Source organism: Pyxicephalus adspersus, chromosome 2, assembly GCF_032062135.1.
Source record: "Pyxicephalus adspersus chromosome 2, UCB_Pads_2.0, whole genome shotgun sequence".
In the NCBI taxonomy this organism is placed as follows: Eukaryota; Metazoa; Chordata; class Amphibia; order Anura; family Pyxicephalidae; genus Pyxicephalus; species Pyxicephalus adspersus.
Genome location: NC_092859.1, coordinates 77,763,943 through 77,788,612, shown reverse-complemented (window position 1 = coordinate 77,788,612; position 24,670 = coordinate 77,763,943). Strand labels below are relative to the sequence as shown.

Sequence of the window (24,670 nt, the reverse complement as noted above, 5' to 3'; positions counted from 1 at the left end):
TGGGCCACAGATTCGGCAGCTCATCAAAGATAATCTTTTCATCAGGACAATGTCAGAAGTCGAAAAGAATGCTTAGGTATTATTCAAAGCCATTGTCAAGGAAACACACGAGCAAATAATTACACAGAAATTGTCCAGAAAAGAGAGCCACAAAATGCTTGGTTGCAATATGGGCATAGCCATCTTTCTAACTTCCCGGAAAACCTTGGTGCAGTCAGTCATGAGCAAAGTGAACGATTCCACCAAGATTTGAAGGTCACTCTTTGTGTCTGGAGAAAATTTTAAGCTCCAGGTAAGAAAGCGATTCTTCACTGTAAGGTCTGTAAAAATGTGGAATCGGATCCCTCAGGAAGTAGTTTCAACAACTACTATAGATTGCTTTAAGAAAAAGCTGGATGCTTTTCTAGAAGCACAGAATATAACTGGGTATTAAGGATTTAAAATAAAAATAGCAGAGACAGTTGATCCAGGAAACATCCGATTGCCTCATGGAATTAGAAAGAAAGAATTTGTATATATATATACAAATATATACACATATATATACTTTTTTTTTTTGTAAATTTTTTTTTATTGAGAATAAACAATTCTCAGGTAAAACATAGAGAATACAGGACAAATCAGATCATTGGCAAAAAGGTAACAGAATTAAACAGAGAGTTTTACAGTGTATCACAATTTTTCTAAATTGTCAGTGTTGTACATTGTATGTTCCTAGTAAAAGTACAATAGAGATAAACAGCAGTTATAATAACAGTACTTATTGTCCAAATATTTTACCCTTCAGTGTATTTATAGATAGGAGTGGATAAAGGAGGTATGGGGGAATGAGGGGAAGGGATCTAAAACCTTATTAAGAACAGGTTCAAAAATTAAGGTGGAGGGAGAGTCCTCCCTCACCCTTCATTTTAAACAGAGAGATGAATGGGGAGGGGTGTCAGAACCCCTCCAGAACTCTAGTGAGGCACCAGGTGGTTTGATTGAAACATTTAAGGAGATGAGCTTTAGTGGTTGTATTCAATGCTTAGATAAAACTCTCCCAGGTCTCAAAATTTTTTTAAAGTTTTGGATTCTTTGGAGCAAGAGGCCTCAAGCCATTTTGTTTTAAACAGGTGCTGGAGCCGCATAAGGAACAGCTGGAGCTGGGGGGGGGTTGTCGGTGGAATAGATTTTCTACCTACTGCGGACAAAAGGAGTAACAATTTTTTGGCACCACAAGAGTAGTGAATACTATCACCACCCACCATACCAAATATTACCCAGAAGGATGTAAGTGGAAGAAAATTAACCAGATGCCTTTGGATGTAACGATCAATTTGTCTCCAAAAACATTTAATTAAGAACAGTCCCAAAAATTATGGAAAAGATCAGCTTCAGGTGCTAGACCCATATGATACGCACGGGATGGAGAGATATATGCTCTGTGAAATAATTTGAAAAACATTTCTCGGTACTGAACTGAGGGCACTGCTTTCCAGGACACTCACAGCATTTGCAATAAGGATGATGATTCCAAATTTGGGAAATGCTGTCCCCAACCTACCAAGCTAGTAGTTAGAGTATCATAATCTATAGTTTCTGTGAGACATTTGTAAAATTTGGATATTGCTTTAGAAGGGCACGGGAGGAGAGCAGCATGCAATCCAGAGAATTATGCTAATCAGTGGCCGAAAGGGCATGAGCAACCGTGAAACTATAGTCACGTATAAACACCTTTCGCCTAGTTCTTGGGAATTCTGATTGCAGTTCAAGCAGGGAGTATGGTTTAGGTGTTTTGGGGTTCAGAAAGGATCTTACCGAGGGTACGCCCGCAGCAGCCCATTCCTGGAAAACCAGGGGTGGGGTGGGGGGCGGGGGGATAGCGAATCCAGGGGTAAAATCGGGGTTCCCAAACAAGGGGAGAAAAAGAGAGGTATGAGCATTAGGAAGTGACCTACTGCGAGGAGTATGCCAAAGGGGCCATTGTGAAGACAACAATGGGTTACTCTAAACATAGTCGGGTATTACCTCCTTGTGCATTAGAGAAATGGGGTGTAAAGGGGAACAAAGGGCAAAATCAGTGGAGAGATTTGTGTAGAAAAAGGTGCCATGGAGCCAGTCTTTGGGAATACGTAAAAGAGATGCCTCATTGTATAACGCAATTATAAGTAAAGGCCCCCATTAGCTGTAGACTGGTGCAATATGGCACAATGAATTTTGGAGTGCTTGCTACCCCAAATAAATTGCCTTAGTAATCCATTACTGTACTGGATTTGTTTTGGCGTGAGAAAGATAGGGAGCGCTTGCAGGAGGAATAATAGTTTAGGGAATGCCTTCATTTTAATCAGGGCTATACGACCCATGAAGGAGAGGGGAAGAGATGACCACAACTTAAAAGAAGCCTGCATAGCAGTTAGAGCAGGCAAAAAGTTAAGGTTGTAAAGACGAGCTGGATTTTTGGGGATCTGGACTCCTAGGTATCTAAAATTTGTCTTGGCCAATTGAAATGGAAAACGCTTATACCGGTGTGGTTTATGCTTAGGATACTGGTATAGGGCCACTGACTTGTCAAACTTAACTGAGTACCCAGACAAGGGACCGAAGCGGGGCAGGAGATACATTATGGTAGGCAGGGAGGAGGTGGGATTGGAAATAAAAAGGAGAACATCATCAGCAAAGGCTGTGAGTTTGATTTTGGTGTTACAAAAGGTAATTCCCTTAAATTGTGGGTTGGATATAAAAAGGCGTAAAACAGGGCAATATTAAAAAAGAACAGGGACAAAGGGCAGCCTTGGCGGGTTCCACCCTGCATACATAAGGGTTGGGACGACTGGTTGTTAACTATCAGGGAAGTAGTAGGGTTTGTGTAGAAAACGGACATAATTAGAAAAATTCCCAAACTCCCTATGTGTCAATAGAGCAAATAAATATGGCCACTTCACCTTGTCAAAAGCTTTTTCCGTGTCAAGGCTTAGTAGAACATGATTTTTATTATAGGGAGTGTGGTGGCTGCAATTGCTGTCCTGATAGAATATATTTTTTAGTACATTTTTGGTTTATCCCTCATTTGGTGATGGTGGTTGTCTGGGCAAATAAACTGATTAAATCTTCCTGATGGTAATGGATATTATTTGACCCTTTGGTGAATGTGGTCCCAAGTGGAATCCCACACAGAAGTTAAAATATGAGATTGCATGATGTTGGGTTAAAAAACAGTAGAAACATAATTCTGTCTTATTGTGGTGATTGACTCTAACTTCCCTATTTGCTTGTTTTGCTTCCTATTCAAGATAAAAGTTGCAACATCCATAAAGAGAAAAAGAGACCTTCATATCTTTTTTTTCATATTGTTCTGTATGGTTATTGCATATCTTGTGTTCTTTACAGGTCTGGCTAACTCTTTTCTTACTAGTTTGGATAGCAAACACTTTTTTTACCCGTTTCTTTCTAATCAATTTCCTTCTGCAAACAGTTGTTTGCCTTGATGTTTGAAGATGGTAAAGTTATTGACCTCTACAGATGTCTTTAAATTCAAGCTTGCTCTCAAATACCATCCAAACGCCTTTATAGACTTGCTTTCAACTGCTCATCCTTGATGCCTAGCTATGCAGAGTAGGCATTCAGGAGAGTTGTTTTTCAGAAGCAGATCTGAACATACCCAACTGTGTTTCTCATTTATTTGAAAGTTCAATAGTTCATATGGGCTTGATCCCCCAAGGAATAAATGTAGTCATTTAAAATTCCCCTATAAAAAATGACCATATTATCTAAGCAGATGCACAAATATGCTCTTTCTACTCACAGGATTCTAAGGCCTTGGCTATACCAGAGTTTATTTTTCCAGCAATAAAATAAAAACACACCTATTCCTCCGGGTAAAACTTTAGATACTCTGGAACTCACAACCCCAAACATTCTGTGTATCCTATGTAAAAGCTTGTGCTATGTGAAATGGCCTTATAATTCTTCTCAGATTGATGGGCAGCAACAATTGCCTCTTTAGGATTTCTGCTGATGTTTTTCCTCTTTGACATTGTAGTAGCACACACCTGAATGCTCCAGACCAGGCAACCTGCCAAAGCTTCTGCTTTTAAATTGGTGGTAACACTTGGTGATGATCAAGAAAACCCTACAGTTAAAAGAGCGTCTTTTTCAAACAATTGTGTGTGTATTTATGTATGTAAGTACATTCATGTGTGTGTATGTATGTAAGATGCAAATGCCAGATAAATTAATACGTTTTGTCACTATTGGATGATTTCATAGCATTCACAACGTTGATAGTGGTGAAGGTCATAGGCTGTAAATGAGATCAGGGGCACTCAAACATCCCCTGCAGATTTTAAAAGTGGTGATTGTGGACACAAAATAGGTCTATGGATGCTTATTGTCACTTTTAAATGTGCTAGAAAAGTGGTAATCAGTACTCTATTTAGGTGAATGGAGTTTGTGATAAACAATATAGGATAATTACAGTACAGTAATAAAACACTGATTGCCAGTTGCTACAAAAACCTACCAACCAACCACATCAATGTGGCATTATAAAAGTGGTGATACAAATGCATGAAAGGGTGTCAATCTTTATCTGATCACAACTTTTTGATTAATAAACCTTCTGTAGTTTGAAATTTAAAATGAGAATAGACATTTTTCATTACTAGCAGATGGTAATATGCGCTGAAAAAGATTTGAATAAAACAAGTGATATGTATCAATCCAATCCTCTGTTCATTCATTTCAAAATTCGTTAATATGTATCTTTTACTACATGCCTAAAACATGTGTGCAATACCTGGAAGTTACCTAAATATCCAGCAGGTGGCAGCATAATATAACAAAAATGCTTTAAAATTAGCAGTTAAATTGTGTTGAATGATTTGGTGCAAAAGTGGAACTGAAAGCTGAACTACAATTTGTAATGCTGGATCACCCCAAATTAGCAAGTTATGCAAAAAAGTAACTCCATCTTGTAACAGCACCTACCTAAAGTCATCAAATCAATGTGTGTTCTCTTAGCCTAAAATGCATTTTAGTGTCCTCTGAAAGATAATAACATACATTATCTCAGCTAAAAGTTTGTGAACTAAAAAACATGTCGGGGTCCTAAGGGCCAGGTTTAGGTACCAGTGGGAAATGAAATTCTCCAAGATCAGATGAATCTAATCAAAAGCAACATAAAAATGGGATCAAAATCAGGGATTTGACTAGGCCAGTCCATGACCCTTCCCTATTTCTTTTTAAACATTCTTTTGGTGGATTTGCTAGTCTTCTTCAGGTCAGTACCACTATTACTTTCAGACAGATGGCCTAACACTTTCATCAAACACACTTTTAATATAATGCAAATGTCATAGATGACTGCAAACTACCCAAACCTTGACACAGCAAACCAAACTTTAACATTTTAATATTAAAACTTCACAGTTTGCTTTGGAGTTCTTTTTCTACCATGCTGTCTTGGTTGGGGCCAATTTTGTCTAATTGTCCTGAGGATTAACTTTATATTTGATTCATCAATTGATTCAGCACATTGTTTCTGATGGTCCTTTATGTTCCTGTAGTTTTGCTCTAATATTATTTTTTAGATAGCAATAGCTTTTTTTCCCTGGCACACTTATCATGCAGTTTTAGGTGTTTTTAGTTAAGATGCATGCACTTTGACATCAACCAATGCAATGCTGGTACTTACAGATCCTATGGTATAATTGTTGCTTTCTTGAAGATAATTCTTTTAGCATCAAAATGTCAGCATGTGGTCTAAATTTTCTGGGCTGACCAGTTCTGGACCAACTTCCAATCATTTGATATTGAGTGTAGATTTTATCCTTGCAGTGGCATGATTTGAGTGCAAATAATTTGGCCATCATTTTAAATAACCTTCCAAACTCATAGGCCATAATCATTCCTCTTTCCGTGGACCTTAGATAGCTACGTCTTTATGGCACAATACTGGCCAATAGCATAGAGAACACCAGATCCTAGATTTATGTTATTTAAATAGGGGATGCCTGCTGTCTAAGGAGATACTACTCATTGGCATCTGATCTTAAACACCTAATTCTCATATTATCGATTCTCATTCCATGTACTTGTTGTACTACCCATGACAATGTTTTTTATGTATAGGCTAATATAGAGCCAATAAATCATTAAATACCTGGAAGATCACCTTCTTCAGTGGAAATGACAGTGAGTGCTGCTGCTACTAATGCCTTTGCAATTGTCCAGTCCATACATAGTTATATGAGCCGGACCTCAGCATTCAGTGTGAATGGTTTATACTATGCAACCAGGAAATGGGAAAGGGCATCTTTTCCAGACAGGTCCTGGCTTCCTGCACCTCATTCCTTACCCACATTTGCTAATCTTCACTATAGCTGGCATTCTGTTCTTGAAACATTTTACAACAGATAAGGTATGTTCAATTTATAGCTAGAGCAAAAAATAATGTTTGGGCTTTGATCCACATCCACATTGATCCACATATTTCTGGTGTAAATAATAAAGATAGTATATTTATTGTAATTGTAAATGATTTGGTATCTTCAGAAAAGTTCCTGGCTGTGTAAGTGTGGTAATAATTGTGTCTTGGTGTGAAATGTTTCTGGTTGTGCAGGTATGATACTGATTGTGGCGCCTCAAAAGAAGCTGGGCCTTATTAAAGTTCCTCAAGGCTGCTGGATTCCAGGTTTGCTGGATCACCCAGCTTAACTGATGAAAGTGTATCCTGTAGGCGAAACAGTTTCAGCTTTAGAAGTTTAAAAGTAGGTGTTTTCCATGCCTATGTTTTCCAACTATGAGAAAGTAATTATAATTTAAGAAACACTCACTATCACTTGAGATCAGAGTCTAAACTACTCCTGAGTAATACATTAATAAAGTCAGGTAAAACCATTGTGGATTAACTGATATGGAAAATGTGATTTAGTAATATTGCCATTCATATTTGGTCATGGTCATATGCTATGTAATTAGCATTTGTTTTCACCTGGCAAACAAAAACAGGAAAGCATCAAGTAAGTCTCAGCTCCTCAGAACATAATGTCCCAAAAAATACCGGGGTGGAATGTTCCCATAGATTGATGTCTAATACTTTGCTGGAATTAATGTCTGCAGGACATGTATCTCAGGAAACTCTTAGGCTGACTAGAAGCTTTATAAGATCTGGGTTAATAATTTCTAGAGAAAAAAACACAGCCTATTGTTGATTTTAAATTAATTCCCAGCCTGATTAATATAAAAGTAATATAAATAATGCAAAAGGGCTATGCCATTAACCTGGAGCAAAACTGGAACAAGAGGTTGTGCCTCACATCTAAACTGCTGATAGACATTACTACACACAGATGGTTTATAGTAGGTTTCAATGTGTCAGGGAAAATAAACTTACAACAGCAATTTCTTTATATATTATTATACAGTCTTGTTCTATCATCTCCTTTCTGAGATACAGTGACACAATCAATCAATTCTCTCATTGACCTATGCGTTCACTGTACACATTGGAAGGATCATTGGAATCAATATAGACTGCTGAGTAGCATTTCATTCACAGCTTTCCTGAAAATAAAATATATAAATACACAGCAGCTATTTTATACTTCTCCATTCCTTTTTACTGGCTGAACATAGGCCATCTGTCCTGTTATTAATATTAAGTATCAGCTCTTCTATGCCATTACATGAAACCGAGTAGCAAACTCTAATTGGGTTTTTGGCAGCACAGAATTACTAAATATAAATGTACAGCTAATATGGGTCCATATATTTTATTTATTTCATTTTTGCTTAAATTCGGGTCCTGCCCCTATAAGTACAACAGGAAGTAAGGGTAAATCTATAAAAGGTTTCTGCATTAGAAGATTTGGATTTTTTTAAAACTTGTCTTTTTAAAAATAGTTATCAGGACATTTCACCCAACATGCTAACTTTTACCTAAAAATGCACACATTTTCTTCATTGGATTCAATTAGAAAATGTTCAATTTAGATTGTTTGTGTCCCTAAAAAAACAACAATATTTTACAGCTTTGCAGTTTAAATAGCATAAAATGAAAATCCAAAATTCTCCCTGAAGGCTTCCTTTATGAGGGTTGCTATGTGCACCTTGCATGGCCTCTAGGGATGTGTAATGTAGTCACTCTCCATTGCACATTCACCGGTACAAACACACAGATGAGCTACAAACTTCTGTTCCCATGCACTCTGTGTACATAAACCACTGGGCATCACCCAAGCAGTGTCGCCCATGAGGGTCCACATTGATTTTTAGTGTAAAATGCACTATTCAGTATAATGGGGCAGTGCATATTGGGAGTTGTAGTGTAGACATGTTATATGTCTAAACTACACTGGGAACACTGGAAGTGCAGAGAGTTGAAATGACACACCATAAATATAGAAGGAATGCTCATTCAAAAAAACAAAAACATGAAAAAACAGTTTACCAGTTTGAAAATCTATAAGAGCCAGCAAAAAGCTTAAAAGGCCAGATTCTGTATGTGCATTCTGTATTCTATTTTTATTCTTTTTTTCTGCCTAGACAGTATCTGTCAGACCTAAATCAGGTCCACTGAGTGAAGTTCTATCTTTAGTCTCCCTTAACAGGCTGTTGTAAAAATGTGAGCATAATTAATTGGTCCATAAATCTGCTTGGTACTATACTCCAGGACACTACCCAAATCAGCAGACCCCCTTTTTTACTAAAGAGACATCACATCAGTTAAGAGATCTAATCCCATCCTCAATACCTTGCCAAAAAGTATTTTCAAATTGGCTAATTAAAATAATTTCTTCCCATGTGTTTTTTTTTGACAATATATGGTCATTTTTTATGTGTTTTTATTTAATATATTTTTAATACATTATCGTCCCTGTGTTTTCCTTACTTTGGTATGAATGTACTTTCACAGCCACAACCCTTTTTGGGATCTGTCAATAGGTAGATATAATTACTGCTGCATCACCATTTCCTGTTCTCAGAGTCATGGGAGGCATGCTACTGCACGTGTGCCAACTCAAAAGTAAACCTGCCCCCTATTGTCCTTTATAGGAGCTGGTTCTACGTTTGAACTAGCATCACCAAGTTTGCATAGAAGAATGGGAGGCAGCAGCAGGAGGCCATAGTATTTATACCTACCTAATGACAAAAATCTGGGTAGGGAGTGTAATTTACAGTACAAGTGGGGGCAGAGGATAACAGTCTTTGCACTTAAAATGCTTAACCCCCCCCATGTTGTAGAATAAATACAACATAATATAACATGACAAATAATATAAGCTTGTGCAAAAAAAACAGTTGTAAATTGATTTATCTTACGTCCAGCCCCTGCCCACGGTCCCCAGGGGAGGATAATGCTGTATCCAGCACAGTGAAGGAGTGTCCCCATAAGATTAGGGGTACTTAGAACACCTTATAATCTTGCTGGATAAATGGTGAGGTCACCCCCCCCCCCCCATTGTTTGAAAGCACAGAATTTGTTTTTATGTTATACCTGCATTTTGATATGAAGGACAGGGCACAGGTAAATAAAAGGCCCTTACTTGTACTACAAGTTCAACTTTAAAGCATAATAATATATTAGCAAATAATTTGTTGCAGTTTACCAGTCCTTAGAAGCAGAGGGTGATTTAGTTTTGTTTTATTTTTTGGGCTTTTTTATTCTTTACATTTACTTGGTAATCCTGCAAATAATATGATTCCTGTCCATTCTTGGCGTTATCCACTTTTCTGTATCTATTGAGGGAGCCATGGCTGTCACACAGATTGGACCCAAAACCTTTGTTTATCTCCATTACATAGCTGATGATGGAATTAGTAGTTTGCAAAAATAGGATAACATTCTTTTTGCTGTCTTTTTAAATTATTGGGTCAATGCATTTTTTAGATCAACTAGTGTTTTTGAAACTAGCTAAAAATATTCTTAGCCTTAAAAATGAAAACGAATGAAGCCACATATTGGAAAGGTACAGTTAACTATATATTGTTAAAATATATCAATACATTTCTGTTTTGGGTTTAGATATGCTTTAACTTTAGCTAACATTTTTGGTTGGTTTTAAGGTTGTGGTAAGGCAAGTGAAACTAAAAAAAAGATGCACAGCTAGGCCTTCATAAAACAGAAGACACCCAACTAATATGAGCTAGATTAGGGGTAACAACTTGACCATGTTGCACAATATAAGGTAAGCATAATGAGTAGTAAGAGGGGAGATCTAGAAAAGTTTGGTAATAAGCTACCTATTATTTACAGAAGTCAATCTGTTCCAAACATAGAGACATTCAATCTCAGCATATGATGGAAAAATATGCACAAGCTAAGGTTACTGTCAGTGAAACCAAATGGCAAAATGATCAGTACACAGTGATTCTTACCCGATATGAACTGTTAAGGCAAGAATCTGACATGTGTACAGTAGTCGACTGATGTCCTTCAAGGATCCGTCCTGATGGTTGCATGAGCGGCCGACAATGAATTGTCGCAATAGAAGTGAAAGGAAGAAGAGAAGAGCAGGGTGCCACTCGATCATTCTCCCCCTCTTGTCACCATTATTATTATTATCATTAATAATATTAAACAAGATTTATAAAGCGCTAACACAGGGGTCAGCAAACTTTTTTGGCTACTAGATCATTTCAGGAGGTCAAGAAGGCACACGGGGCCGGAGTCTCTCTTGAGTCCTGCGCTAATGGCTCCGCCCCCACCAGGAACGCCCCTGAAGGGAAATCCCTCTTCTCTGCAATGCATACGGAGAAGAGGGCATGTCCCCTTACCCCAGCAGCGAAATGAGTCATCCTGGCCGTGGTAAATAGGGAAGGAAGGCATAACAAGGAGGCTCAAAAGCTGCATGCGGCTCCGGAGCCACGAGTTGCCGGCTGGGATTAGGCTGATTGACCAGGGGGGCGTTAGGCCGGAGCGGACTACTGGCTTGGCCATATCTGGCCTAAAGGACGGAGTTTGCCAACCTCTGTAGCAATTGACAGACAATTGACAGACAAATACAAACAATGACCCGGGAGGAGGGGAGGAACCTGCCCAAACAAGCTTACAATCTAAGAGCAGTAACATAGAACAGAACAGTGCTGTGTGTACAGTGCTCGTTTGTTCATCTGTTACTCCTACGTCAATGGAAACTATTGTGAAAGATTATTTCTGGCGACAATAAATGAGCATGTATATGCTTTAGTCATCCCCTCATGCCAGGGGATATAATAAAGTCAAGATTTAAATATAGGTTCTGCTGCCTATGCAGTATTTCTGGATCTAGGGTACCTAGGGCTTCTCTTCATTATATTCTTAGCAACATTTTTTTTCCATAATGCCATTTGTTGGCATGCTTCTATTGGCCTGCAGGCAAGCATGCTAGCTAAATCCTAATACTTACTTTAAATGTATTCATTTTTTATTACTAAAATGTTGTAATGGTTTGGTAGCCTTTAAAGCAACAGAACATTCTGTCATTAGTTCTGTAATATGTTTGCACCTTTTGTATCAGACAGGCATGTTATTTCACAGTGTTAGGACATGTTCAGGATCTCAAATAACAGGCCTAAATCACTTAGCATGGGAAATACCAACTACTTAATATAGCTCCTTACTTAGCACATAGACGTACTGTACAGCTTCCATTCATGTTGTGTTATACTATGTTGGTATGTTGTCTTATGATGCATGTTCTATATCTAATAGCAAGAAACTGCTAAGTTTTCTCTTCATCATAGGAGTTTTAGGGACCAAATAAATAATTCAATGTAATGGGCCTGTAACTACTAACTTTGTAAATTCCCACTTTTGAGAAAAGGGGGGAAGGGGAGAGGTATTAAAGATGAGACTAAACATACTCAGTGTGGTCTATATTACACTTGGTTGCTGAATAAAATATCGCTCATTTTTATACTGGGCACAGAACCTTTACAAATGTTACATTAAAGCCAAACTATATCTTTTTATATTTACCCATAGACCTTTAGGATTGGCCCCCAGGATTATGGTGGTGTGCACAGTGGCAGTGGTTTCAGCCATGTTAATTGGCTGCCCCAGGATGACATACCTTATACACAGGGACATGTTGAGATTGTATACTTTCCTGACATTGCTGGAAGGCAGAAGAGGAGCTGGTATTGTAGGGAGGTGATACATAAAGTCACTTCAATAAATAAAAGCCTCCCAGCTAACATTTTTTACATAAAAGCCAGAACTTTTTGTTTCACTTTTTAGAGTGTTGAGGGGGGTAGATTCCATTCTCTCTAATTGTCCTGATCTCTGTGTGAAATGAAAGTAAGGGTGAATCCAATGATTTTCAACGACAGCTGGCTATGTGAGGGGGTTCCTACAAACTATTGGAGAGATAATCCCCTACTTCCAGTTGACGGTTCAGGTCGGGGAAATCTTCCCAATGAAACAGATGACAAACAAAAAAAATGCTTTTAACTCTTTCCCATTTTAAAATAAAAAAAAAGTTTAAGACACACTTTATTCATTGGCAACACTGAGAAATGGTATACTTACCTGAAAACTGTCAAACACAAATACAATTAAAGTCAAACTAAAGATGTACAATTTTCCTGTCTGCGTAAAAGTAAAAGTGGAACTTTAGTTTAGTTTGAAATGAAAACTCCTCTGCTAGCACCTAGGTCTTTGCCATAATGTGCACAGCATACATACTTACCAAAGTGCCCCACTTTAGCGCTGTGATGTCACTGACATATTTACCCAGTCTTCATGCAGATGAGATCTTTTGCTAAACACAGCTGAGGTTGTGGGTGACCTTAAAGCGTACCTAAACTCAGAATTTTCACTTTACATAAATGGGTATAGAGACCTTTTATGTAAGGTAATAATTCTGTTTTTTTTTTTTTTAATGCAACACCCATGCAAAAAAGGGTGCAGCACCGCCCCCTAATTCTTGGCTGCCTATGCGGTCGAGAATGAATGGGAGAGCAAAGCCTCCTGGGACACCTACATCAGGCATCCCAGGTGGCTGTTGGGCGCTCCTTCAGGTGATGTAGGATAAAGAACCCGGAAGAGAAAATGAAGATGGTGGCGCCCGGAGTGCCAGCTCTGGGATGCCAAGATGACGCGGGACCAAATGTCAGACACCCCCGGAGTGATTGGACTGCCCTGCAGGATTAAAGGTGTGTTTTATTTTTATAGTATAATTGCCCTTTAAGGACTGAGCTTTCTGCAGCCTCTTCTAACTCTTTATTGACTAAGACAAACTCTGCAGTTTTTTCATTTTAACTATTAAAGCACAGCTTGTTACAGAAGGTAATGAGTGTCTAGGCTTCATAAAGTTTTTTTTTTTTGCTTTGTTTGTGACTAACTCACAGTGAGGATATTATACAGTAACTGACACTATGCTGCTTAATAATATGTTGAGACAAACATCTGTCCTAATTGCATTTATTAAAATAATGTACCTGCTCCAACTTACATACAAATTCAACCTAATAACAAACCTACATTCCCTATCTCGTATGTAACCTGGGGACTATCTGTATTAGGTGATATTCTGGTGGAAGCCTGTGTCAGGAGACTAAAGTTTCACTCCTGTCATTGCAGTGGCCTGTGTCTGGCAGAGCTCCCTGTACAATGCATAGCTATAGGCTGCCAGGCTCTGACCCTTGCAGGGTTTCCCTGGTGCCGCCTCCTGTGTCAGTGACGTCACCAGGAAGTGACAGGCTCCTTATACAGGCGCCCTCGCAGCACACACGCATTTCTAGCTATGGCTCCGGCTCTGTCACTGTTAGGAGGCTGCTGCCGGGTGACCCTGGCTGCGGGCAGGAGGTTGACGGGGAGTCCAGGGACACCTCCATGGCTGCGGCACCTCTCAGCTAGGTATTCCAGCGGCCCGGAGGACGGCGACATGCGGAGATATCTGAGCGCGCACTATAAGGAGGCGAGGAGAGGCATCAATGGTGAGCAGGCATGCCAGGTGTGTGTTGACCCCGTGCTGTGTGCGAGGTCACATGACTGGCACAACAGGTGAATGAGCACCGTGCCCCCTCTAGGCATGGTAACCCTGCCCATGTACACTGGTAGGAGCCATGGCTGGGCACTATAGACACACACACACACACACACACATATATATAAAGACAAACCTTTCAGATGTGATCTGGCACAAGTAAAGCTCCTTCCCATATCTGTCATCATGTGGCACCAGTGGGCATACCTGGCATACAGCAGGAACACCATCTTCCATTTACCTGACTGTCACCATTGTCTGCACATGACTTTAAATCCTGGGGGCATCAATAAAATATTTCACATTGCATGCTCAGATATATAGTTGAAGAAGATGAATTCTTGTTTTACAGGATGAGAGGAATACATAGCAGACTTATGGTTCTGTGGTCTTCTGCCTGTAATATTGCTGTTCTATGGGGATCATTAGTGATCAGAGGTCCTGCAATGTCACATGGTGCTCACAGCTATTCATAATATTTCACTCTTAGTAAAAGAAGAATATATGGTACATCAGCTGTTCTCAGTGTGGGTATTGGATGGTATATTCACCATGCAGGCGTTTCATATAAAAAAAAAAATGCCTCCAGATATGTGCTGTGCACCCCATCCATTGCAGAAATGTCATGCACACGTCTAGCTGTGGTATCGCCCATTGTAGTTGCTGGGTATCTAGAGGATAACTATTGGCTTGGTAGGTGTCTAGATTTCCCGTTATATGAGATTGTGTTAATCATAGCCAGTATTATGTGCAGCTTGTGGGTGGGAATTCATACAGTTGCCTGTGTTATACAATGTGAGCAAATTGTAAAAGGGAACCTGGAAAAATAGAAACATGGGGGCTGCCATTTATTACCTGTTTTAAGGATGCCATTGCTTTTCCTTTTGTTGTGACAGCTGATATGCACATGGTTGTTTATATAGCACCATCATATTACGCAGCGCTGTACAAAGTTCATAGTCATGACACTAGCTGTCACTCAATTGGGCACCATCTCATGTGCCTACCAAAGTCATATGTCTTTAATACAGTCTAAGGTCAATTTTGGGGGGAAGCCAATAACCTAACTACATGTTTTTTGGTATGTGGGAGGAAACCCACACAGACATGGAGAACCTGCAAACTCCATGCAGGTAGAGTCCTAGCCGAGATTCGAACCTGGGACCCAGCGCTGCAAAGATCAGAGTGCTAACCACTGAGCCACCGTGCTGTATAAATGAGATATTCTCTTTAATGTGATACATTGAAATATGTTGTAAACTTTCAAGGAAACTGTATTGTGGATGCTCTTATGTGTGGTTGCCTTTCAAGGTAATTAAAAAGGACATTAATCCTCATTTCTAAACATCTGACAATACATGGCAAAACCGAATAAATGACATGGGGTGAATAAACCCTTTAGCGTTCCATTTCTCTTTCAGTTGCCAGTAATAATCATATATATATATTATTTCAATTAACTTTGACTTTGAATGTGTTAAATGGTAGTCAAAGCCGCATAGTTGGTACATCAGCAAAACTGCAGGCAAATGGCCCAATAAACAAAGTACATATGTGACTTTATTTTCTTTATATTGTATTTGTGTTTATTTCCCATGCATTTTTACCATTCTATTTGATTCTATTTACTGTTGCTGCTTTTCAGTGTTACTTGCTTGACATTAAGTGCCATGACAATGCGGATAGATTCCCCTTGGCCTGGAGCTCTGCCTTAAATCAAATGAGAAGCAAACCTCCTGATTTGTGTATTTGTTTTATTTCTCATTTTATTTATTGTAAAAATATGATTGACATGCTTGGATCATTTCTAGCAAAACTAAAAGCATTCCTTCCACATCCCAAAAACTTACTGATGTCAGGGATGTTGGATTGTGAACCCGTCTGAGGCACAGTTAGTGATATGACTATGACTCTGAACAAGGCTACATACTATGCCAGCACCATATAAGTACAAGATAATACAAAGAGCCCGTTTCACTTTATTGTGTCATAAGCATGCCCCTTTTGTTTGTCATCACACAGTCTCCATTATCCCGAGAATGCCATTTATGTATCATATGTGTACACACTTCTCTGCAGTATTAAGAACCAACCTGCAGCAAAGAAAAGCAGCGCACATTGTAGTTGAATGCTGAGGTATTGTTTTTGTAGCAGACCTGATAATTTATTTAATTTTTTATAGTCATCACTGAACTTTGTTGATATAAAGTAGATATGAGAAACACTTAGAGTAACCAGTATTCTCCATATGTAGTACAATGAATTTTCAAGATAGTAAAACTCTGCTAAAGGTGAACTCAAGGTGGTAAGCAATAAATCAAAAATATTTTCCCAGAAGTTGGGAAATGTTCTGTTCAGGAAGTACATATAAACTTACATTAGTAAAACAACAAAGTAGAAACCTTCCAAAGATAAATCTATCTGCATATCTATATGCTTATGTCAGCCATAAATCTAAACCATTATTACTGTTACAATTGGGTGCTTATGTTGCATTTGGAGCCTTCATTTTTTTTAGCGTAGGGTGAGTGACCATTTGTTTGGATGCAGCAGGTTCTATCTGCCTATGTTGCAGGCAATACTGACTTCAACAAATGCTCAGTAGTTCTGACTGGGTTCCTCAAATAATGTATAAATCTCTGTTCTAGTTTTCTGAAATTCCACAGAAATCCACTTTTATCTATTTAGAAATAAACTATCACCCAAGAGTTCTTTCTCCTCGCACAGGATTATGGTTGTGACAACTTTAGTCCCAGGAAAAGACCTTTCCTTCAATCTAGAAATTGTGCTGCTTAATACTCAACTTTGTTCCCTTGTTTGTTTGTTTGTTTGTGACGGAGAGCTGCATAGAAAATTGCAATTCTTGGCAATTGCCAACATGCTATACTAATGCTAGTAATTGATATTCTACATCTGTAAAGATTACATGGTTACTTCCTAGATATATAATCTCAAATCTCCCTTTTCTTAAATCAATGACTCCTAAAAAGTTGTATATAAAAAGTGCTGAACAGAAAAATATTTTAAACTTTTAGAAACCTAAAAGACATTTGAATACTGTTTTCATGATTACAGCATTACCTTGTTTGTCTCTTCTTTTCATAACTGGGTTCTAGCATTGTCTTTTATTTATAGAACTTGTCAATGAGAATTTAAAAAGCAAAGATCATACTGTCAGAATTCAGCAGCAATGAACATCTGAAAGCTCAAATTCAGGTTAAACCTTTTATTTTCTTTGGATGGATTTCACTTATATCCTACTTGTGAAAAGCTCATATTGGGACGGAAGTGATGGGAAATTCCTTCATATACAACAGACCAAAAGATTATTTTGGTAAAGTGGGGAAGAATGAGCCCCATGGCTTTTTTTTTTTTGTTGTTGACTTTGGCTTTTCTGTCTTAGTATGGCTGGAAAAAAAATGCTTAACAAGTTTAAATATTAGAAGAAAAACACTTTTTTACTGTTTCATTCACCTCAAACCATAGATTTTTCACACTACCCTTTTGTCTCTAGATGTTTAAAAACTGTTGCCCAGCATTATTGAACCCGTCCAGATTGTCTACATCAGCTGCAGCTTGGACAGGGAAAGGAGAAGCAGCACAGAGATGAGCTAATCCCCCTTTCTTTATCTTAGTTTAAGTATGTTTTTTTTGTCTGCAAAATAGCTGATTGGCTCCTACTGCTATTTTTTTTCCTTGGCTAAGTACACACGTGCAATAATTACCGTTTGAAAACGAACGGTCAACGATTATTCCCAATTAAATATAAATATAATTTGAACGATTCGTTCAAATATATTCCGACAATAATGTACACACTAGATACGATCCTTTGAACGATGTAGAACGTGACCAGTACAGGAGAAAGTATCTCACAGAACAAGCCACGATTACTGAATGACCGTACACACAATAGATCACGAACAATCTACGGATCTGATTTACTTCGTCCAATCAGATCCCCCGGGATGGTCAATTGTTTTCAGCGAGATTCCTCGTTTGTTGGCGTCATTTGCCAATTGTTGTGCACTTTTTTTGTTAACAATTATCGAATGATCTGTCCGGGATCGTTCGTTTCCAACGACAAATATTGCCCGTGTGTATGCAACCTTTCATTGGGTGTGAGATTTTAAAAAGTATTTATAATCATCTCGGAAAATAGTCTGGTATCGTAGAAAAAGATATTGCACACCTCTTAATATTTTTTATTGGTCTTTTACAATTACCCCAAAGCTGAACTAGTTTTAGGATAAACCTTCTCTTGTGGTAAGACTAGAAAAGGGCATGGTGCAGCAGTTTGGATGTGGTGATTAGGTAAATACTAGTCTTTTTAGATCATTTATGGTTACAGAAATTCTGTTAAATAATTTCATTGTATACTTTACATGTTACATTACACTTCGTATATCTGACATCATGAGGCTACAGTTCCCACATTACACTGATACATTCTGATATATACATGGTGTTTTTTTTTCTTGAATACTTTTTTTTTTAAACAGTCTAATTAAATATCTCATAAAAACATTCCTGTAATCAATAGGCAAGGAAGATATTTAATGGTCAGATTTTATTTGGAAAACTTTACCAGAAAAGTAAATCTTTTATTTTGTTTCTAATTATGAATTGCAGAAAAGCTTCTAATAGAAAAATCTGTTTTGAGTATTGATTTTTTTTTTTTTTTTTTGCAGAGCTCATTCCGTCTATCTCCAGCAATCTGTTCAATCCAAGTGCCATCTTTGCTAACAATGAGATGAGTCTCGATGACATTGAAATTTATGGCTTTGATTATGACTACACATTGGCCTTTTACTCTAAAGATCTTCACACCTTGATCTTCAATACTGCTAGAGACCTTCTAATTAACGAGCATCGGGTAAGATATTCTTTTGTGAAAAAAAGTATTTCTTTTTTCCCAGGATGAGCTAAATAGAAAAGAAGGCAAACAGCCTGTATAATTTTTCCTGAGGCTTTAAAAGCCCATGTTTGAAATCCCCATGCATTACAATGGGCTAATCTACACCAGGACGTTTCCTTAAGGCACGTTTATGAGCATTATCTATAACGCTGCTTGCAACGCTTAAAAAATTCAAACAGGTTAACGCTGGATGACACCCAAAAACGCGGGTAAACGCTTCTATTGATTTCAATGAGACGTTTTCCTGTGTTTGTAAGCACTGGAAATGTAAATGCGTTAAAAACGTGGGAAAACGTGGTAAGGCAAGCTTTACAACGCTAATAAAAGTGCATATAAATACAGTAGGAACGTTTACATGCGTTTTAAAAAAATGTCTGTGTAGACCCAGCCTAAGAGGATCGATCCGTATAAAATTGTAATAGCCATGTGTTTATCTAGTAGCATTCTATACAGTGTTTGCAGTACACTTTTCCTAGATTATTTTGGGTTTTATATGGTGGTGAGCATCTGCCTAAATCAGCAAGTATGAACAGCAATCCTCTTCAACCATTAGATGGCCACTGATGTAACTCCTGCATGTCTGCAGGGGTTACATTGTCTCCAGCAGTTAGCTCTGTGTCCTCTTTTGTCAATTAGTTCTACCTCCTGGTGACCTTGTTTGTTTTTTGAGCTTTGGTCCTCTGGTCAGATTCTTTGTATGTGTAAATCATCTCCTTGTGCACCATCACTTCTTTGTTCCTGAAGATCTATAACTTCTTGTATGTTCTAGCATGGACTGATCTTTGCCCTAGATCACAATTCTCATGAGCTGTTTTTTAACAATGGCAAGAAGCAGTGAATTGTGCAACTTTATTGTTCTGCTTAAATTGTATGATTATACGTTAGATTGCTATTGTGATATCAGTTTTCTAAAAATCTGGTTCTGCAACTCTTGCAGAAAATGCTAATGCATGGCTTTTGTCAACCCATAACATTTCTTAAAATTGCTTTTATTTTGTGTATATATAACTTGTAAAGGTATTCTTTAAAATTCACTATACTATATTTTCATATTGGCTTTAATATTTGATCCGTTTTAAAGGTGCTGGCAAGGGTGACTGAGTTAAAATCATTTTATTAAAATTAAGCTTTGTGTTTGTATTTTAAAGGATTATTTTATTTAAATTTATTTTTTTATTTAATTTATTTTTTGTTTTAAAATAAAAAATACTTTGCTATACTTAATGCTTTGCCTATATCCCCCCCACCCTTCCCAAGTGCAGGCATAAAATATTTTCATGGTAGGCTTCAAAATATTTTTTAATCTAAAACTATTTTTAAATCCCAAAAAAAACTGTCCTTTTCTACTTGGATATAGTGGCTGCATTAGTTTTTTAATTTTTGCTGAAAGTTGATCTTGTTGAGAAAAATGTTATCTTTGAAAAAGCTGTGTATTGAATTTAAAATACAATAAAAGTTATCCTCCTTCCAAGCTATCTCCTGTAAGCTACTACTTACTGCCCTATGTAATAGACATGAGGAGCGGAAGACATGTTTGGAGTCCAAATCAGGAGAGCAGCGTACTGTGCTTGGTTTGAAAGAAAAATAAAAATAAAACTTTTTATAGATGTCTTTACTGACTTCTAGCTAAACAATTAGGATTTGTTTGCTGACAATGTAATTTGTATGGTTCTGCTGTCCTTTATTACAGGAAGCATTGGCAGAACTCGGTAATCAAACATTTTGTTGTCTTGCCCTTGTACATAAAATATAAAACATGAAAAATAATTATCATGTATACAGTAAGTAAAGTTGTTGCTATATAAATATTTTGTACAAAAACCTGAAAACCTTTTAGGTTGTCCAACACAATGTTATTTTTCTATAGGTAACCATTTCAGTTTAAATGCTGCTTCAGGTACAAATGTGCAAAAGGCTTTTTCCCCACAATTTTGAAAATGTCCAAAATGCTTTTAATGTTATAAGTGAACTGGTTCAATGCAGTTTTACTTGTAAAAGTCAATTCCTAACCATGCATGTTCTTCTGTTTATAGTAACACAATGTCAGTGATGAAAGAATGTTTTGGTTTTTATAATGTATTTTTCTTTCTGTTTGAGCAGCAGCATATAAAATGTATCTAAATAAACTGGTTGCTGGCATAAAGCCTAATACTAAATAAAAAAAAAAAAAAAAATTATGAAACTGCTGTGTTGGTGTCCAAATATTCATGGACCTAATTGTGTCTGTGTGTGAATAATATATATATAAATTTTAACTTCCTCAGTGCTCCACATGTGGCACTCGCCTTTTTATGGAAGACCAACGTAACATGATATTGCCCATACTTCTAGAATTTATAGGAAACTCCTCTGACCACTTGATAATAATAGTGTAAATCTGTTATCTGTCTCTGTACAGAAGCAATCAGAATATGAGAGAGAGTGGGAGCTGTAGAGGACATTTGAATGTGCTACGTGCAAATGTGATTCCAAAAAACATGCTAACAAATTTTAGAGGTCAGAGTGAGCTGAGGGGTGAATTTCTGCTGCTCCTTCGCTGTCTGACAGACTGGGGACAACTTCCATATGTTTGAGCTCTGTATTTTTCTGGAGTCCCACTTTGTTATTTGGAAGTGCAAATTCCCTAAATGTTGCATCTTTTGTACCTCTGCTGATATTGTTTTTTCTATGTCGAATGTTACCTAATAAACATCTATATACATTTTTAGACTTAGGGAAAAACATATGGTCATTAGTAGTTGAGGAAACACTGGTGTACTTTGTTCTCATGCATTTGCTGGTTGTTTTTCTACTTTTATAGTAGCTTACTCAAGAAAATTGAGTCCTCTTTGGGGGCTCATGATAAGCCCTTATGTAAGGGCATAAGGTGCATTTTATGCAACAATGTAGCTGTTTCTTTCTATTATAGATTACTCCAGCAACAGTTCCGTGGGATAGGATTGCACAATAAATTGTTGCTCATTAGCCTTGCTAAGCCACTCTTGGATATAAAATGAGGTCTGAAGTAAATTTAACTGGCTGTGTTTGGCGTCAGCACTTTCTCATTTCTAATCTGTAATTAACAATTACCCAATGTAGAAGTAATCTTTTAATCTGCCATTTGAAACTGTTTCAGCTTCATTCCATGGTTTTATTATCCGTTGATATTGCAATCTTTATATGGAATAAACAGTCTTGCCTAGTGATACTCTGTAAATAGTAGTATGAAAACAAAAGAATACATTTTAAATATTAATACACAGATCCCTTATTAATAGGTGTTGCATAGAAAAAACCCCCCACAGTCTGGCATTGCCACTTGCCTGGTATTCCTCAGTAAACTTGGCTTATATTTTCATTCAGTACAGGATAACAAAGTAACTGTTATAGGAAAACTAATGTGTGGACATGTTGATATATTGATTGAGAAAATGTATTAAAAAAAAAAAAAAATTTGCAGATCTAATCTTAGCCCATGAAGTAGAACAGTTTTATGCTCCTATAAATTTCACACAAATCGCAAGAGCTGTGTTCTTTATTTACATTTATGACAACTGAAAGCCTAAATAGATTCATCAATTGCACATAATGTATTTTGCACATCACCAGCCTAAAAAAACTAAACTATTGATACCAAAATAGTTGAACACAGCAGATTTTTTCCCCCCAAAAACGATTTAATTTTAAGGTAATAGGAAACAATACAATTACAGTGCTAGTTATAGTTTTCTGATATATGGGATTATTAAAAAAGAGTCAGGATATGGGAAATGAGCACAGAAATCCATGAATACTAGAGTTTTAAAAAAAACTTTTTAATAGTATATATTGTAGACTAAATGGGATTAACTCAGGGTTAGGGTTTTATAAATGCAAAATAATTTATATTGTAAATTGTGCTCCTAAAGCATTCATGCTATCCTTTTGCACTCTACTTATCTCATCACCTCTTGCATTATTTGTAAGTTTGTGAGAACTTTGTGACTGTCTGTGTTTTTATTACATTAGTTAAAGTTTGCCTAGAAATTGTTTTATAGTCCTTCATTTCTTTTACACGGCACGTAGATATATTAATTATTCCTATAATAGGCTTAATTTGCAAAGCCTAACAATTATTAGCCATTATTTTCAGAAAAGATAGCTGAAAATCACAATTTGTATGGGAAATGGCTCTAATGTAATTAAAGGAATTTTGTCACCAAGGACTACCTCCACAGCAGCCAGTAACTCCTGATCAGTCTCTTCCTGTATGTCTCTCTTCTTTAAGTGTCTAATTATTCTGTGCTTGCCAAACCCTCCAAGTGGGTAAGGTAACTACTAAACTATAGTGTGAGCCTGTTAAAAGACTTCTGACATGAAATTTAGGATGGCTGTGTCTAGCAGTCTCTGAGCTTTTGGATGTCTTAACGATTTTTACAGGTAATTAAAATCTTTAATGCACATTAAATTCATAATTGGGTTTATAGGAAGATTTAAATAAAGGGATGGTATGCAGGGTCCTATCAAAGTGATTTTTATCAATTTGAAAGCAGACGTTATAACTCGGGGAAACACTAATATTGTAGCCTATTATGTCATGTATTTAAGTCTGTACTTTGCCCTTTCTTGGTGAAATAATAGGTTCTCCTTGTAGAAGTCATGTTTAGCATGCTGTACATGCTTTTTCTGTACTTCCCTGATGGCTTCCAGAGAATTTTTTTTGTTATACATTTGTAAATACTGTTTGAATAATGTCTCTCTTGTAAGGTGAACTGGTTACTTTGCTCATTGTGTAAAATAACCAATATATTGAGGTATATTTACTAAGGCGTGTAGGTTATTTTGCACAAGCAAAAAAATCACCCACATGTGATTGGGTGTCTAGTCTGTAGAGCTTTAACTCATCCACTTTGTTTCAGCTCTGATAATTTGCTTTGCTTAGTGAATAGCCGTAATTCCTTTAGTAAATCAGCTCATGTAAAATAGTCTTCAAAAGGGTAGAAGAAAGTGTAATTTCATTGTAACTTAAAAACTTACCTATCTTTTACAGTGGATTTGATGTTGTATCAGATTCAGAGGTTATTGAAATGTACCAGGGTTCCCATGTACCATTGGAGCAAATGAGCGATTTCTATGGAAAGGTAATGCTACAATACCCCTTTAATCTTTTTATTTGTAAGTGTGCTCATGGTGTAGTATTGGTTGCTTTTTTAATGTTGGCTAGCTGTAAAGCCTAAACAAAAGCACATAGTGTTACTATGGCTAGATTGTTTTCTAGACCGGTAAATCTAGCATATAAATATTCTTTATTTTACTTGTTTTTATTGTTTAGTTTTTTTTAACTAGATGGTAAAAATCTGCACTTTTCTTTACAGATTCTTGTGAGATCCCTATTTATTGTACAACACTGAAAATTGGATATATATGTGTGTGTGTATATATATATATATAATCTCAAAAGCTCAGACCGAATTCCTCAAAGGAATGACCTTGACCGGTTGTTCAATCCCAACTTTCAGTCAAAGGGGCCAACCTAACACCTCCGGTGGTGCTGTCTCATAGGGATCTCTTTATAAAGCAGTGAATGTGATCAACACTTGAGTGGGAGCGCTGCCATGTTGTCCCAAGCATTGCTTGTATTAGACCTTGTACAACTGTACTGAGGAAAAAGTACAGTTTATGGGGCACATTTTTATTTTTTTTTTCCCCTTCTTTAGAGCTCTGAAGGCAACACATTGAAGCAATTCATGGACATATTCTCATTGCCAGAAATGACTCTTCTGTCTTGTGTCAATGACTACTTTCTAAAAAACAACATAGACTATGAACCAGTCCATCTGTATAA

General features: G+C 37.2%; 1 protein-coding gene across 1 annotated transcript in view; it reads left to right on the top strand.

The window, feature by feature from the left end:
* Window positions 1–13,661: 13,661 nt before the first annotated feature.
* The window catches only part of NT5DC3 (5'-nucleotidase domain containing 3), a gene marked incomplete in the record, with an annotated part of 26,402 nt that continues 15,393 nt past the window's right edge, over window positions 13,662–24,670 (top strand). The window contains 5 exon segments of the mRNA XM_072399010.1: window positions 13,662–13,899; window positions 18,641–18,825; window positions 21,776–21,795; window positions 23,876–23,966; window positions 24,543–24,670. Of these exon segments, the coding sequence (XP_072255111.1) occupies window positions 13,707–13,899; window positions 18,641–18,825; window positions 21,776–21,795; window positions 23,876–23,966; window positions 24,543–24,670 (617 nt within the window).